This window comes from Epithele typhae (genome assembly GCF_022376455.1).
Source record: "Epithele typhae strain CBS 203.58 chromosome Unknown BXZ73scaffold_55, whole genome shotgun sequence".
NCBI lineage: Eukaryota > Fungi > Basidiomycota > Agaricomycetes > Polyporales > Epitheliaceae > Epithele > Epithele typhae.
The window spans coordinates 81,133-93,545 of record NW_025954246.1 but is presented as its reverse complement, the minus strand read 5'-3'; the positions used below and the strand labels follow the sequence as shown (position 1 = coordinate 93,545).

At 55.9% G+C, this 12,413-nt stretch overlaps 5 protein-coding genes across 5 annotated transcripts; 3 read left to right on the top strand and 2 right to left on the bottom strand.

Moving 5' to 3' along the window:
* Nucleotides 1-308: 308 nt before the first annotated feature.
* Nucleotides 309-916, bottom strand: BXZ73DRAFT_104726 (Prefoldin; the record flags this gene model as incomplete). Its single annotated transcript, XM_048016006.1, has 5 exons — nucleotides 309-332; nucleotides 386-439; nucleotides 493-583; nucleotides 647-813; nucleotides 884-916. 5 exons carry the CDS (start codon nucleotides 914-916, stop codon nucleotides 309-311), a joined length of 369 nt encoding a protein of 122 aa, XP_047874412.1.
* A 339-nt stretch (nucleotides 917-1,255) lies between these two features.
* On the top strand, nucleotides 1,256-7,058 carry BXZ73DRAFT_52218 (Calreticulin family-domain-containing protein; the record flags this gene model as incomplete). The annotated part of the gene is made up of 17 exons (XM_048020774.1): nucleotides 1,256-1,436; nucleotides 1,491-1,689; nucleotides 1,744-1,882; nucleotides 1,936-2,312; nucleotides 2,363-2,487; nucleotides 2,547-2,890; nucleotides 2,942-3,204; nucleotides 3,258-3,695; nucleotides 3,745-4,046; nucleotides 4,100-4,218; nucleotides 4,271-4,529; nucleotides 4,592-4,744; nucleotides 5,170-5,234; nucleotides 5,293-5,703; nucleotides 5,809-6,099; nucleotides 6,151-6,253; nucleotides 6,307-7,058. 17 exons carry the CDS (start codon nucleotides 1,256-1,258, stop codon nucleotides 7,056-7,058), a joined length of 4,521 nt encoding a protein of 1,506 aa, XP_047874411.1.
* A 667-nt stretch (nucleotides 7,059-7,725) lies between these two features.
* Nucleotides 7,726-9,780, top strand: BXZ73DRAFT_91946 (uncharacterized protein; the record flags this gene model as incomplete). The annotated part of the gene is made up of 4 exons (XM_048026175.1): nucleotides 7,726-7,740; nucleotides 7,796-8,541; nucleotides 8,594-8,761; nucleotides 9,753-9,780. The coding sequence occupies 4 exons, from the start codon at nucleotides 7,726-7,728 to the stop codon at nucleotides 9,778-9,780; spliced, it is 957 nt and encodes a 318-aa protein (XP_047874410.1).
* A 135-nt stretch (nucleotides 9,781-9,915) lies between these two features.
* On the bottom strand, nucleotides 9,916-10,194 carry BXZ73DRAFT_104722 (uncharacterized protein; the record flags this gene model as incomplete). Its single annotated transcript, XM_048016005.1, has 2 exons — nucleotides 9,916-9,932; nucleotides 9,993-10,194. The coding sequence occupies 2 exons, from the start codon at nucleotides 10,192-10,194 to the stop codon at nucleotides 9,916-9,918; spliced, it is 219 nt and encodes a 72-aa protein (XP_047874409.1).
* A 1,322-nt stretch (nucleotides 10,195-11,516) lies between these two features.
* Nucleotides 11,517-12,228, top strand: BXZ73DRAFT_104721 (uncharacterized protein; the record flags this gene model as incomplete). Its single annotated transcript, XM_048016004.1, has 4 exons — nucleotides 11,517-11,531; nucleotides 11,698-11,757; nucleotides 11,817-12,045; nucleotides 12,185-12,228. The coding sequence occupies 4 exons, from the start codon at nucleotides 11,517-11,519 to the stop codon at nucleotides 12,226-12,228; spliced, it is 348 nt and encodes a 115-aa protein (XP_047874408.1).
* Between the last annotated feature and the right edge of the window lie 185 nt (nucleotides 12,229-12,413).

The window sequence follows — 12,413 nt, the reverse complement described above, 5'->3', positions numbered from 1 at the left end:
CCTATAGAAGCTATCGTTGCCTGTTACATTGTTTTCTAGTCCACACGCAACCTCTATCAGCATCTTTCCGGTCATGTAGCTTGTCATAATTCCCTCGGTAGCATCACACGATTTATATACAACCCTAATAGAGCATCTTCCGAAGCATTCGCGAGAGATTGTGTAGTGTGTTTTGGAAGTGGTGGAGGCTTCCGATGACAGGTGTACAATAATGATACAGTGTAGTATGTTTTGTAGCATTAGAGTCAGACATTAAGTGTATATGAATTTTTGAGAACCCAACATTGCCAATGTACGGATGGCAGATATCACTGTTTGGGTGCGCTGTTGAACTGAGAGAGGGGGTCAGTATACTGGTCACGAGTCTACCAGGACGAGGGCTTACAATGTCCCGCAGCTGGCCTTGCGCATCGTTGAACTGTTTTTCTAGATACTTGCTCTGCCGACCAGGACTGAGGAAAACGCAAAAGTCGAATAGGAATCCAGACGCACCTTCTTCTCGAGATTTTTGATATCGTCCGACAGGTCCTTCTCCTCGTCCTTGAGTTGCTGCTCCATAACCGGTCGCGGGACCATCATGAACCTATTTGATGAAGGCATCGTGTGAGATGTGCCAACGAGCAACCAACCAACACGAAGTGCATACATCTTGCCGACGCCCTTGTAGAGGTTGACGTCGCCTTGGATGCTGCCGATCTCCTCCTGGGTGAGCTGCACGATCCGCCGCTCGCGCTCTTTTGCGGTCATTTGCTGCTTCGTGATGTTCAGCGAACGCTGCGATTGGAGCGCAGTCTGCTGTATCTGGGCCAGGATCTGTATACGACAAGCAGGTGCGCGACGCGCGTGAGCAAGGCGAGGCGAACGGCGTGCGCGGGAGACGCACCCTGCGCAACGTGTCGTCGGAGAGGGTTGACATGGCTCTAAGTGTCTCGAGGAGCGGCCGGGGAGTGACAAATGTGCACGGGTAGATCTAGGACGAGTCTTGCTGGGATGAACGCCGCATGTCCAGAGATGAACGCGTCTAGCGCTAAGGTCGACGCGTTCGCTCTGACCGCGACTGTGGCTCCCCTGCAAAATCCCCATCTCGTCCCCCTTCCTCCCTGCCCCCCTGGTACGCGCCTCACGTCGGTCTGAGGACGCGCTAATCGCTCTGCTGTATTCTATTTTGCTTCTGCTGCCACCTCTGCCCCACTAGTTCACACCCACACGCCATTCTCCACCCCCTCGCTGTCTGACCGTTCCTTCTACTGGCAAAATGGCGTCCTTCGAAGATTACGACGAGTTTGGAAACTACATAGGCGCAGACCTCGACTCGGATGATGAAGACGAGGAGCTGCAACAGAACCAGTTCGCGCCTCAACAAGATGTCCGGCCTCTTGAGGGCTTCGACGAGGAGCCCGAGCAAAACGATGAAATGGCACTCATGGAGGTTGACGGTAAGCTCTGCATGCTACTCTCCCAGTGTCCGTCTTCTAAGACTGTACCTCTAGAGCCCGTTCATAATGCTGTGGTTTTGCATGAAGACAAGAAGTATTATCCCTCCGCGTCCGAGGTTTACGGGGAAGACGTCGAGACCCTCGTCCAAGAGGAGGACGCGCAACCGCTGTCCGAGCCCATCGTCGCCCCCATCAAAGTGCGCAGATGGACGGTGGAGGAGAAGGACATGCCGGAAACGCGGTTCGACAAGGGGTGCGTCTGCCTGGCTCGGCGGTTTCCTAACGCTTTTTGATAGAACCTTGGCAGGTTTTTGCTGAACATGATGGCGTTCCCCGAGTTCATCCGCAACGTTGCTGTCGTCGGTCACTTGCACCACGGAAAAACGGCGCTGATGGATATGCTTGCTTTCGAGACGCACAAGTTGACGTGGGATTCAGATAACCAGGTGTGTTTTCTTCTTGTGAGTGTTTTGACTGTTGTTTGAATCAAGGAATATAGACACGGTACACCGACACCCACGTTCTCTCGCGCGAGCGCGGGATTTCCATCAAGTCCAGTCCCATGTCTCTCATCCTCCAGAATAGCGCGGGCAAATCCCACCTGGTTCATCTCATCGACACTCCCGGACATGTCAACTTCGTGGACGAAGTAGCCAGTGCCATTCGCTTGGTCGACGGTGTCGTCCTTGTCGTCGACGTAGTCGAAGGGGTGATGTGCAACACGGAAGCCGTCATCCGGCATGCACTCCAAGAAAGTGTCAAAATCACTCTTGTCGTGAACAAGATCGATCGACTAATCCTTGAGCTGCGCATCAAGCCTGCCGACGCGTACTACAAAATCCGGCACACCATTGAGGAGATCAACAGCTTCATCCAGTGAGTGTTTCTGGCTCGCTCAGCATACTCAGAAACTAAGTTGTCTACAGCGGCATTGACCCGGACCCAGAGCTGCGCCTCAGCCCCGAGAAGGGAAACGTTGCGTTTGCGAGCACGGACATGCACTGGTGTTTCACCCTGCGGTCGTTTGCGCAGATGTACGCGGACAGTTACGGTGCGTTGCGAGCACTCGAGAGCAGACTTCACTTTCTCATTGACGTTGAATGTGTGTAGGCGACCTCGACGTGGGGGGCTTCGCCGACCGTCTTTGGGGCGACATCTGGACGGATGGTCACAAGTTCACTCGCAAGCAACCTGATACAGAAGCGAATCGCAGTTTCGTGCATTTCATCCTTGAGCCGTTGTACAAGCTCTACAGCCAGGTGCTCAGCGAGGAGACGGACCCACTTAAGGAGACCTTGGCCGGCCTTGGTATTGAGCTGAAGCCTGTCATGTACAAGATGGACGTGCGGCCACTGTTGAAGGTCGTCTTGGACCAATTTTTCGGCCCTTCCGTGGGTTTGGTCGACATTATCTCAGAACATATTCCATCACCTGCAGAGGCTACCCGGTCAAAGGTATGCGTCTCTGTAGTGGTATGAAGTTGTGAATCTCACTACAGTTACCAGGTCGAAAACACCTATCTTGGCCCTTTGTCATCTGAGCTTGTCCACACAATGCAGGAGTGCAACCCTGAAGGTCCAGTTATGGTGCAAGTTGCGAAGCTATACCATACAACCGATGCACAGTCTTTCCGTGCGTATGGGCGTGTAATCAGCGGCACCGTCCGCAAGGGCATGGACGTCAAGGTCCTCGGCGAGGGATACTCTCCAGAAGACGAAGAAGATATGGCGAAAGCGACAGTTGATGATCTTTGGATCGCAGAAGCGCGGTAAGTGGAGAGTCTGTACGTGGCTGCTTGTTTGCTGATCAAACTTCGCCAAGGTATTTCATTCCTGCCGAAGAGGTACCTGCAGGAAACCTCGTCCTCCTTGGTGGTGTCGACGCGTCGATATCTAAGACGGCCACTATCGTGTCAATGAATATCGAAGACGACCTGCACATCTTCAGACCAATCAAGCACATGACACAGTCGGTTCTCAAGATCGCTATCGAGCCCATAGCGCCGTCAGAGTTGCCGAAGATGCTGTCTGGTCTTCGAAGCATCAACAAGTCTTACCCTCTCGTTGCGACCAAGGTCGAAGAGAGTGGTGAGCATGTTCTCATCGGCACAGGCGAGCTGTACCTCGACTGTGTTATGCACGACCTGAGGAAACTCTTCTCGGAGATCGAGATCAAGGTGTCGGACCCGATCACCAAATTCTGCGAGACTGTTCTCGAGATGAGTGCGCTGAAATGCTACGCCGACACGCCGAACAAGAAGTACGTGGCATAATGTATAAAAATACCTCCGCAGCTGATCGTGCTCCAGGAACCGCCTCACGATGATCGCTGAGCCTCTCGAGCGCGGTATCGCGGAGGACATCGAGACCGGGCGGGTGAACATGCGCATGACACCGAAGGAGCGCGGCAAGTTCTTCGAGGATAAATACCAGTGGGACCTTCTCGCGTCGCGGTCAATATGGGCGTTCGGGCCTGACGACAGTGGACCTAACATCCTCCTGGACGACATTCTGCCTTCACAGATCGACAAAAAGCTCCTGACCACTGTGAAGGACCATATCAAGCAGGGCTTCCAGTGGGGTACTCGTGAAGGCCCACTATGTGACGAACGTAAGTCCTACATGGATGTGTTCTTTCTGGCGCTGGAGTTCACGGTCGTCTAGCTATGCGCAACGTGAAGTTCCGGATAATAGATGCGAGTCTTGCGCAGGAGCCAATCTATCGAGGGGGCGGACAGATTGTGCCTACTGCTCGGCGCGTTTGCTACTCGTCATTCCTCATGGTAAGCACTTTCGACGCTTCCCCATATCGTACCTTGTTTAGAAAGGATATAGGCTACTCCTCGATTGATGGAGCCGATATACGCGGTGGAGGTACAAGCCCCTGCAGACTGTATCTCCGCGGTGTACACCGTTCTCGCACGACGTCGCGGTCACGTCATTCAAGATGTGCCAAAGGCTGGTTCGCCTCTCTACACCCTCAAGGCTGTAATCCCTGTTATCGATGCGAACGGGTTTGAGACCGACCTGCGAACTGCGACGCAAGGCCAGGCATACTGTCTGCAGACGTTCAGCCATTGGCAGACCGTACCTGGTGAGTGGTTTTCTGCCTTGACGCGGAAAACTCGGTGAGCTGAGAGGTCACGCCCGGCGCAGGTGATCCCACGGACACGAGTATCAAGCTCCGGCCACTAGAGCCGGCGTCCGGGAACGCCCTCGCACGAGACCTGGTACTGAAGACGAGAAGGCGAAAGGGTCTGGGAGACCAGATAGCCGTGTCAAAATACCTGGACGACGAGTTCATCGTACGTGGCACCTTCCCGGACAGGCGCGCGCGCGCTGACGATGACATCATACACAGCTCGCGTTGTCGGCGTCGGACTATACTGAACTGCTGGGGTAGGGTAGCGTCATGTTGTATTGTTTCTGTAGAGGTGCTATGGAATATGCTTTCGGTCTCAGCCGATCCCCGTGGTGGGAGGCCGTGCGCGGGGACGGGAGCGGGGATGGCGGCGTGAGAGAGGCGTCGAACGCTCTGGAAAGCAGGCGGGCGCCTGTGACTAGGGCTACGTGGCATGTGTGACCGGGAAATAGCCGAGAGGCCGTTAAGAGAGGGCGTCTGTGGCTATTGCCAGCACGCAACTCACCTCGCTCTCTCTCTCTCTCTGTCTCCCGTTTCTTTTGCCTCCTTGTCTTTCCCCGTCCTGGTCCTTCGTACACAATGCGAAGCGTAGCGCTTTCTGCCATCCTCGCCGTCGCGGCCACCACCGTCTCTGCGAGCGACGAGATCTCCTTCAAGGTGCGCGCATCCCCGCATCCGCAACTTGTCTGCATATACTCACCTCGCGCGCGTGTAGTCTACCTCCATCAAGGCCCCCTTCCTTGAACAGTTCACCGACGACTGGTCAGAACGTTGGACGCCTTCCGAGGCGACCAAGAAGACTCCCGTTGGCACCGAGACCTTCAGCTATGTCGGCAAGTGGGAAGTTGAGGAGCCCCTGGAGCCCCTCATCTCGGGTGACAAGGGCCTCGTCGCTAAGACCAAGGCTGCCCACCATGCCATCTCCGCCCCCTTCGCTTCTCCCATTAAGTTCGGCGAGAAGCCCGTTGTCGTCCAGTACGAGGTCAAGTACCAGAAGGGCGGCAACTGCGGTGGTGGATACATCAAGCTCCTCGAGAACGGCTTCCAGACCGCGGGCAAGGAGTTCGACGACAAGACTCCTTGGACCGTCATGTTCGGCCCTGACTTGACCTGCCCGGGCACGAAGGTGAGCCCAGAACCTCGCTTCTAGTCTCGCGCAGTGCTCGCATCTCGATCGCGCGTGAGGTCTGGTGGTGTGACGCGTGTGCTCACGTGCCTCGTGCGCCTCCAGATCCACTTCATCTTCCGCCACAAGAACCCCATCAACGGCGAGTTCGAGGAGAAGCACCTCAAGCTTCCGCCCAAGCCCAGCTTCGGCAAGGCAACCAACCTCTACACGCTCCACGTCTTCCCCAACAGCACCTACGATGTGCTCTTTAACGGCGAAAGCTACAACCTCGGTGACATGCTCGAGGATTTCACTCCAGCTGTCAACCCCCCTGCGGAGATTGACGACGCCGAGGACACGAAGCCTGAGGACTGGGTTGACACCAAGCGGATCGCTGACCCCGAGGCAGTGAAGGTCAGTGACTGTTTCGCATTGTCGCTCGATTGGTTCTGACCGTGCTTGTAGCCTGAGGACTGGGACGAGGACGCTCCCTATGAAATCCCCGACGAGGAGGCTGTTAAGCCGGAGGGTTGGCTCGACGATGAGCCCGAGTTCGTGCCCGACCCTGGTCAGTCTGTTCAGATGAAGTGCACAGTACTGGGACTAACTGGACTTGGGTAGACGCCGAGAAACCTGAGGAGTGGGATGACGAGGAGGATGGTGACTGGATCGCGCCCACTGTCCGCAACCCCAAATGCGACGACGCCCCAGGATGCGGCGAGTGGACACGCCCATACAAGGCGAACCCCGCCTACCGTGGCAAGTGGTACGCCCCCATGATCGACAACCCCGAGTACAAGGGCGAATGGGCTCCCCGGAAGGTCCCCAACCCTGCGTTCTTCGAGGACAAGACTCCCGTGAAGAGCCTCGTCCCCATCGGTGGCGTCGGCATCGAGCTTTGGACGATGTCCGAGGACATCCTCTTCGACAACCTCTACGTCGGTCATTCCATCGAGGACGCCCGCAAGCTCGCGGAGGAGACCTACTTTGTCAAGAAGGCGATGGAGGATGCGGCACTTGAGAAGGACAAGGTTGAGGATGAAGACGAGGAGGCCGTTGTTGACTTCAAGTCCGACCCGGTCGAGTTCATCCGCTCCAAGGTGTTCAAGTTCATCGATCTCGCCAAGGTTGACCCTGTCCTCGCGTTCAAGACCCACCCTGAGACTGGCGCCGGTCTTGCGCTTGCTGGTCTCACCCTGTTCGGTATGCTCGGCGTCCTCCTCGGCTTTGCCGGCTCGCAGCAGGCTCCCATCACGCAGTCCACCAAGAAGACCGACGCACCAACGGCCGACGACAAGAAGAAGACGGAGACCGCGCCCGTCGCACCTGCAGGAGGTGAGAAGAAGGACACGACTGTAAAGAAGCGGAAGTAAAATAGGACGTCCACCCTTGGGCGTGCATCGCGTCGTCTACTACTAGCTACCTACTACCTCACTGTGCTTTTGGAAAGGCATCGCATCTTTAATTATGGGCTTCAGAGGAAGCTTTTCAGTGTGCGAATGACGGGTGTATTATAAAACGTGACTGCGAATACTTGGAGTGGCAAACAGGTGTTGACACAAGTGTGCGCCAAAGTCTAGCAAGTAAGACACGAGAAATTGAAATACGATGGGTTGCAATGCTGTAAGAGGATGGATGAGTCGCAGAAAACAGCCAAGCGGATACAATTCATTGATATCATGGTCGTATGGGTAGGACTAGGCCCAGAAGGGAAACGAGCATAAACCAAGTCGGCGGAGAGTGCGCGGGGAGCTCCTCGATGAGTGGCCAGGGCCACCTTTGCCCGAGACCAAAGCAACAAACTCGCTAGCAGCAGAGACAATGTCATATCCTGAATCACCGCCTCTGGAAAAGGGCTCGTGCTGTTATAAGCGGAACGTCGAGCGACTCCAAAATAGAAAGTCACTGGCGTGCGCCCGTCAGCCAGCGTCTGCTGACTCATTGAGCCTGGCCAGCCGCCGAGTTCAGTTTGGCGCTCGTCAATCTCAACCTCGCCCCGACGTCGACGTCGACGTCTAGCAGTCCTCTCACTCACTCACCATGGCTGAGAACAAGGTACGTCTATGCCACTCTTCTCGTCCGGTCTCGGTGGCTGCTAAATGCCTTCCAGTCAGCCTTCTCCTTGTTTTCTACCTTGACCCTCACTGGGGGTCGCATACCCAAACCCATCACCCTTTCCAGAGCAGAGTCGTTCCCTGCCTGTCGGTTCAATCACACGCGTGGGAAGTTCCAGAACCGGTTGGGGGGATGGAAGGCCGCCGACGTACCAAAGCACTGTGGCCACCTCACTCTCAAGCTCGGAGAACGTCTTGGGAGCGGTCGATCTGGCTGGGTGTACGAGGTAGAGGCCGTTTCCATTCACCCACCTCAGGGACGTACCGCACCTCCTATCCTGCACGCTAAGTCTGCGCTCTGCATCAAGATAGCTCGACCGAACCGATGCCGAACGCTCGCTCGGGAGGCATGGGTGTACGAACGTCTCCCCGAACCGGATTGGCAAGGTGTCATAACCCCGCGAGTCTATGGTTTCTTCACGACCACTCTGCCCCCAAATCCTGCTGCGCATCCGCCGTGGTATCGACACCACTATCATGGATCTTCTCTAGAGTCCGATGATCCCACCCGCGACGAACAGACTTCGCCTGTGCCATCCGATGACGATCCCACCCGCGACGACGATCTTCCGGACGATGAACCCAAGGAGAGTTACGGTGAACCAGGGCCGGGCGCCCGAGAGCTTTCCGAGTGGCTTGACTGGCATCCAAACCCCGATGCGCCGCTGCTTTCTGTCCTGCTCATGTCGCGAGGAGGACCGGCCTACTCCGTCGCGGATGACGATCATGACACCAAGACCCTGTAAGTACAGCACCGTCATTCATGCTGCTATCGACTCTGACCTTCCATGTAGACACGACATTGCCATGATTCTGGAAGATTTGTCCTTTAGCGCTATTTTGCACGAGGACATCCGGCCGCCCAACCTCCTACGCGCGCCTGCAGACACACAAGAGTGTCCACGTCATAAGTGCATTCACCGGTGGAATCTGGTCGATTTCCCTTGGTCGGTAGTAGATGAGTTTGATGACGAGAAGGGGAATGATGAGAAACAGACATTCCTCAAAGGCGGACTGTGGACCTTTTATCGGTCTCATCACTTCTACACGGGTGAATGGTACTGAGCAGAGCTAATGTCGGTAGAACATGCTGTTACCCCCTGCGGGAATGGGGCTGGGGCTGACGTCTGAGCCCATCTCGTGGTTTGTAGTCGATAGTTTCCAGATATCATGACACGGTCTGTCCCTTTCCGTCCCCCACTCTGCGTCCCGAGCGTGGAAGCACCCATGCATGTCGTGTCTTCGTCTCCAACTCCGCCCCTCAAGACAGACCAGCATGTCTAGCAGATACGGTACCAGGTGCGACGATGATGGTCAGGACGCCAGGTTCAGCACAGGAAGTGTTTCTTCTCACCTTCCCCTCGCGTACCATATACATTCAGCCACAGCTGCCGCGTTCTAGTGTCACAGGTCGTCGACTTCGCTCGTCCACGGCCTTTTGAGAAATGGTACAGCGGCGGGCGCGCTCCCGTCATACCTGACCGTACGCCCGGCGCTCAGTCGAAGGTGTGTCGCGTGCGAGCTGACCCACTATGGAGAGCTGGGCGCGAACAGTGTTCGCGTCCGGTATGTCTGCTATTGTCTCTTGTGCTTATGTAAGCACCCATCGTGCGAGTGGGCGTGCTGGCTGTCGGCCCAGACTGAGAGTGAGCGGTGGACAGACGCAGTCGTACGGCGACGCTTATTGGACGTTGTGAACTTGCAGTATGGAAGCTGTTGGGTGGTGTCCAAGCTGACCAGCGCGAGCGGCTGGAGGAAGAGACGAGCAAGGACGCAACGGCAAAGCTGGGCATTGGGTGGAGTCTCAAGATCTCAAGTGCGCTGTGCGAGTCGCCGGAACCATGACCTCATTGGATCAAAATCCGAATTGTCCTATTCCCCTCCCAATAGTATTGAACGTGTTCGTGTTCGTCGATGAGCAGAATGCGATCCACGTCTCCTCATTCGGAACAGGCGAAGCCAGGAGAGGGGGAGGGATTAAGCTAAGTACATGGGTGGGACACGGTCACGATATCAAGCCACGAGATACAAATGAGCGCGCGCAGCGCGATGCGAGAACTAAACGCAAAACAGACATTGCCCATGTATAGTGTGGGCTGCCCGCAGCCCACAGGAATTACAGTTCCTCTTCCACTTCAGGCCCCTGGAAAAAGTCAACAATAGTGCTGAGCTTGTGCGGATTGGCAGACTTACCAGCGGGATCCCGACGCAGGAGTGCAATGAAGTCGTCCTCTGCGGGAATGGGAGGCATATTTTCCTGCATCTGGATAAGCTCCTCTCCGGGGGCCAGGATGTCAAGCAGCTGTATGCCCGGCCACCGCCCAGCCTTCATGTCCAAGGCAAGAAAGGTGAAGCCTTGCAGACAGACCAGTGCCTGCGGATGAGTGTAGAGCATCGGCCAGGAGAAAACGAGACCGCTTTGACCACCCCTGGATCCATCATGATAACAATAAAATATAATGATATCCATGTTGGTAATGAAGCCCAAGGAGGATGGGTGAGCAGTCACCTGCTCAAAGCACTGCAGATAGATTATCGAAGTCAGGACTTGGGATTGGATGGATGTTTCGAAGCTAGGATGAGCTCACCATCTCGATGGCTGATGATATGCTTGGATAAATGCGACTCCGTGAGTAGCAAGACGAATCCCGGTCGATGAAGCACAATTTCGGGTTCGTGAAGAGGAGCCAAAATGCATATGAGGGATAGGACCAGGGTGGACGAACATCACAATGGGCAGCAATTGTGTTCTCATCGTTGGGAGACAGGTATAGTGCGTAGTCAGCTCTGCCAGCGCCGTTTCTGGTTTCTCCCTGGAGTGAGGCGGGAGGATCCCTCTTCCAGCATGGAAAGAAGACGGTCTTCTGTGCCACCTCAAAATCCAAAGGTCGGCCATCAACGCGTTCATAGAAATTCCGCGCTGGCATTCTAGCAGCGGCCTTTGCACTAGTGTCCTGGGTAGCAACACGCTTTATATCAGAGGGTTGTGGTAGATTTTGCACCGTGTTCGTATTGACCTCCCGGGTCTGCATCGCATTGAGATTATGACGAGAAGCAGGAGAAATGTGAAGCTTACCTTGATGACATCGTTGATGATTGGAAAGATCTGCTGTCCGACTGCTTCAAACATAGACTCCGCCGATTCTAGAACAGGAGGGTAATCTTCACGGAGGGAGCACTCCTTTCTATACATCCCTTGGATAGCAGCTTGGATTTGTTCGTTTAGCACCTGCGCCGTGGGGACATCGGTGCAACGGAAGCGTCAGGGAAACCCCAAACTCCTAATTAGGACTATTTAGCACTAATTAGACCAATAGTCAGGAATAGTTGATTAGGTCTATTTAGAAGTCCCAAAAACTAATCTAGTCAAATAGACAGGGATAGTCATAGGTGTAGGCAAGCATTAGTTCATACATCTAGACATAGTAGGGCAGCTCAGAAATAGTTCAGATTAGTGGACCAATATCAGGGACAGTCACACAGATAGAGAGGTAATGAGAACGAAATTTATTGGCAATGACGACTAGATTACACAAAGTATTGTACAAGACAACCAGCTATTTACAGAGGTCAGTGCGCACACGGGGAAGGCAGACGAGGCGGGCGAGGGGTAGACGGGCAGGATGGGAACAACGTGGGTGACGCGTGAATGGCACATGCAAGGTAGACATGCGGCCAACATGGGAACGACGTGGGCGACTGGGCAGCCGACAGGACATGGACGTGGGCGAGGTGGGTGGGCGAAGAGGACGGGGGCGAAGAGGACGGGGCGTGGCGAAGTGGGTGAGGCGGGCAAGGTAGACGAATGACGTCGGGGACTTGGGTGACGTGAGCGAGGCAGACGACGTGGGCGAGGTAAGAACGACACGGGCAAGCGTCGCACGCCGCGTTCCTCCAGTCCCTCGGCGCGACGCACATCATCGACCACGCACTCCCCATCCCCGAGCTCCTCGCCGCGGTCTTCGCCGCCGCGTCGAGCGCGCCGATGTTCTTCGCGTACGACGCGACCGGACGGAGAACACGCAGCGGCTCGCATACGCCACGCTCGGCGACCACGGCGGCTTCGTCTCGGTGATGCCGCGCGCGGGCCCCGAGGTCCTCGCGCCAGTGCAAAGGGAGGGCGACGGGAAGCCCGTCGTGCGGCCGTTCGCGAGCTTCCAGATGCTGCCGAACCAGGTACTGGGCGTCGGGGTGGACAAGCGGCTGACGGGGTGGCTCGCAGATGGGACAGCGAAGCCGAACCGGGGTGAGTGGACGAGAAGTCAGCACGTGGAAGTGGAAAGATAGAACGGCGGAGGGACGCACAGCAGGTGGGCCAGGAGCTAGGGACAATAGAGCTGGCCGCCGGAGTAGGAGGAGCACGCGGACGACGGAGTACGCGCCAGGTGTCAAGCACTGCGAGCAGCTGCCCGCGCTTACGTCGGAGTAAAAGCCGGAGCAGCTGTGAGCACACACGCAGAGCACGGTCCATCGAAAAGAACGTACCAATATCAGCAGGCGGACGCACCCTCCAATGAGGACTGCCCCGCGGGGCAGTCCTCGCACCGAGTCGTGCCGTCGCCTGGCTGGGATTACAGGTGGGTGTATCAACAACGCAGGAGCCCGAGTCGTAGT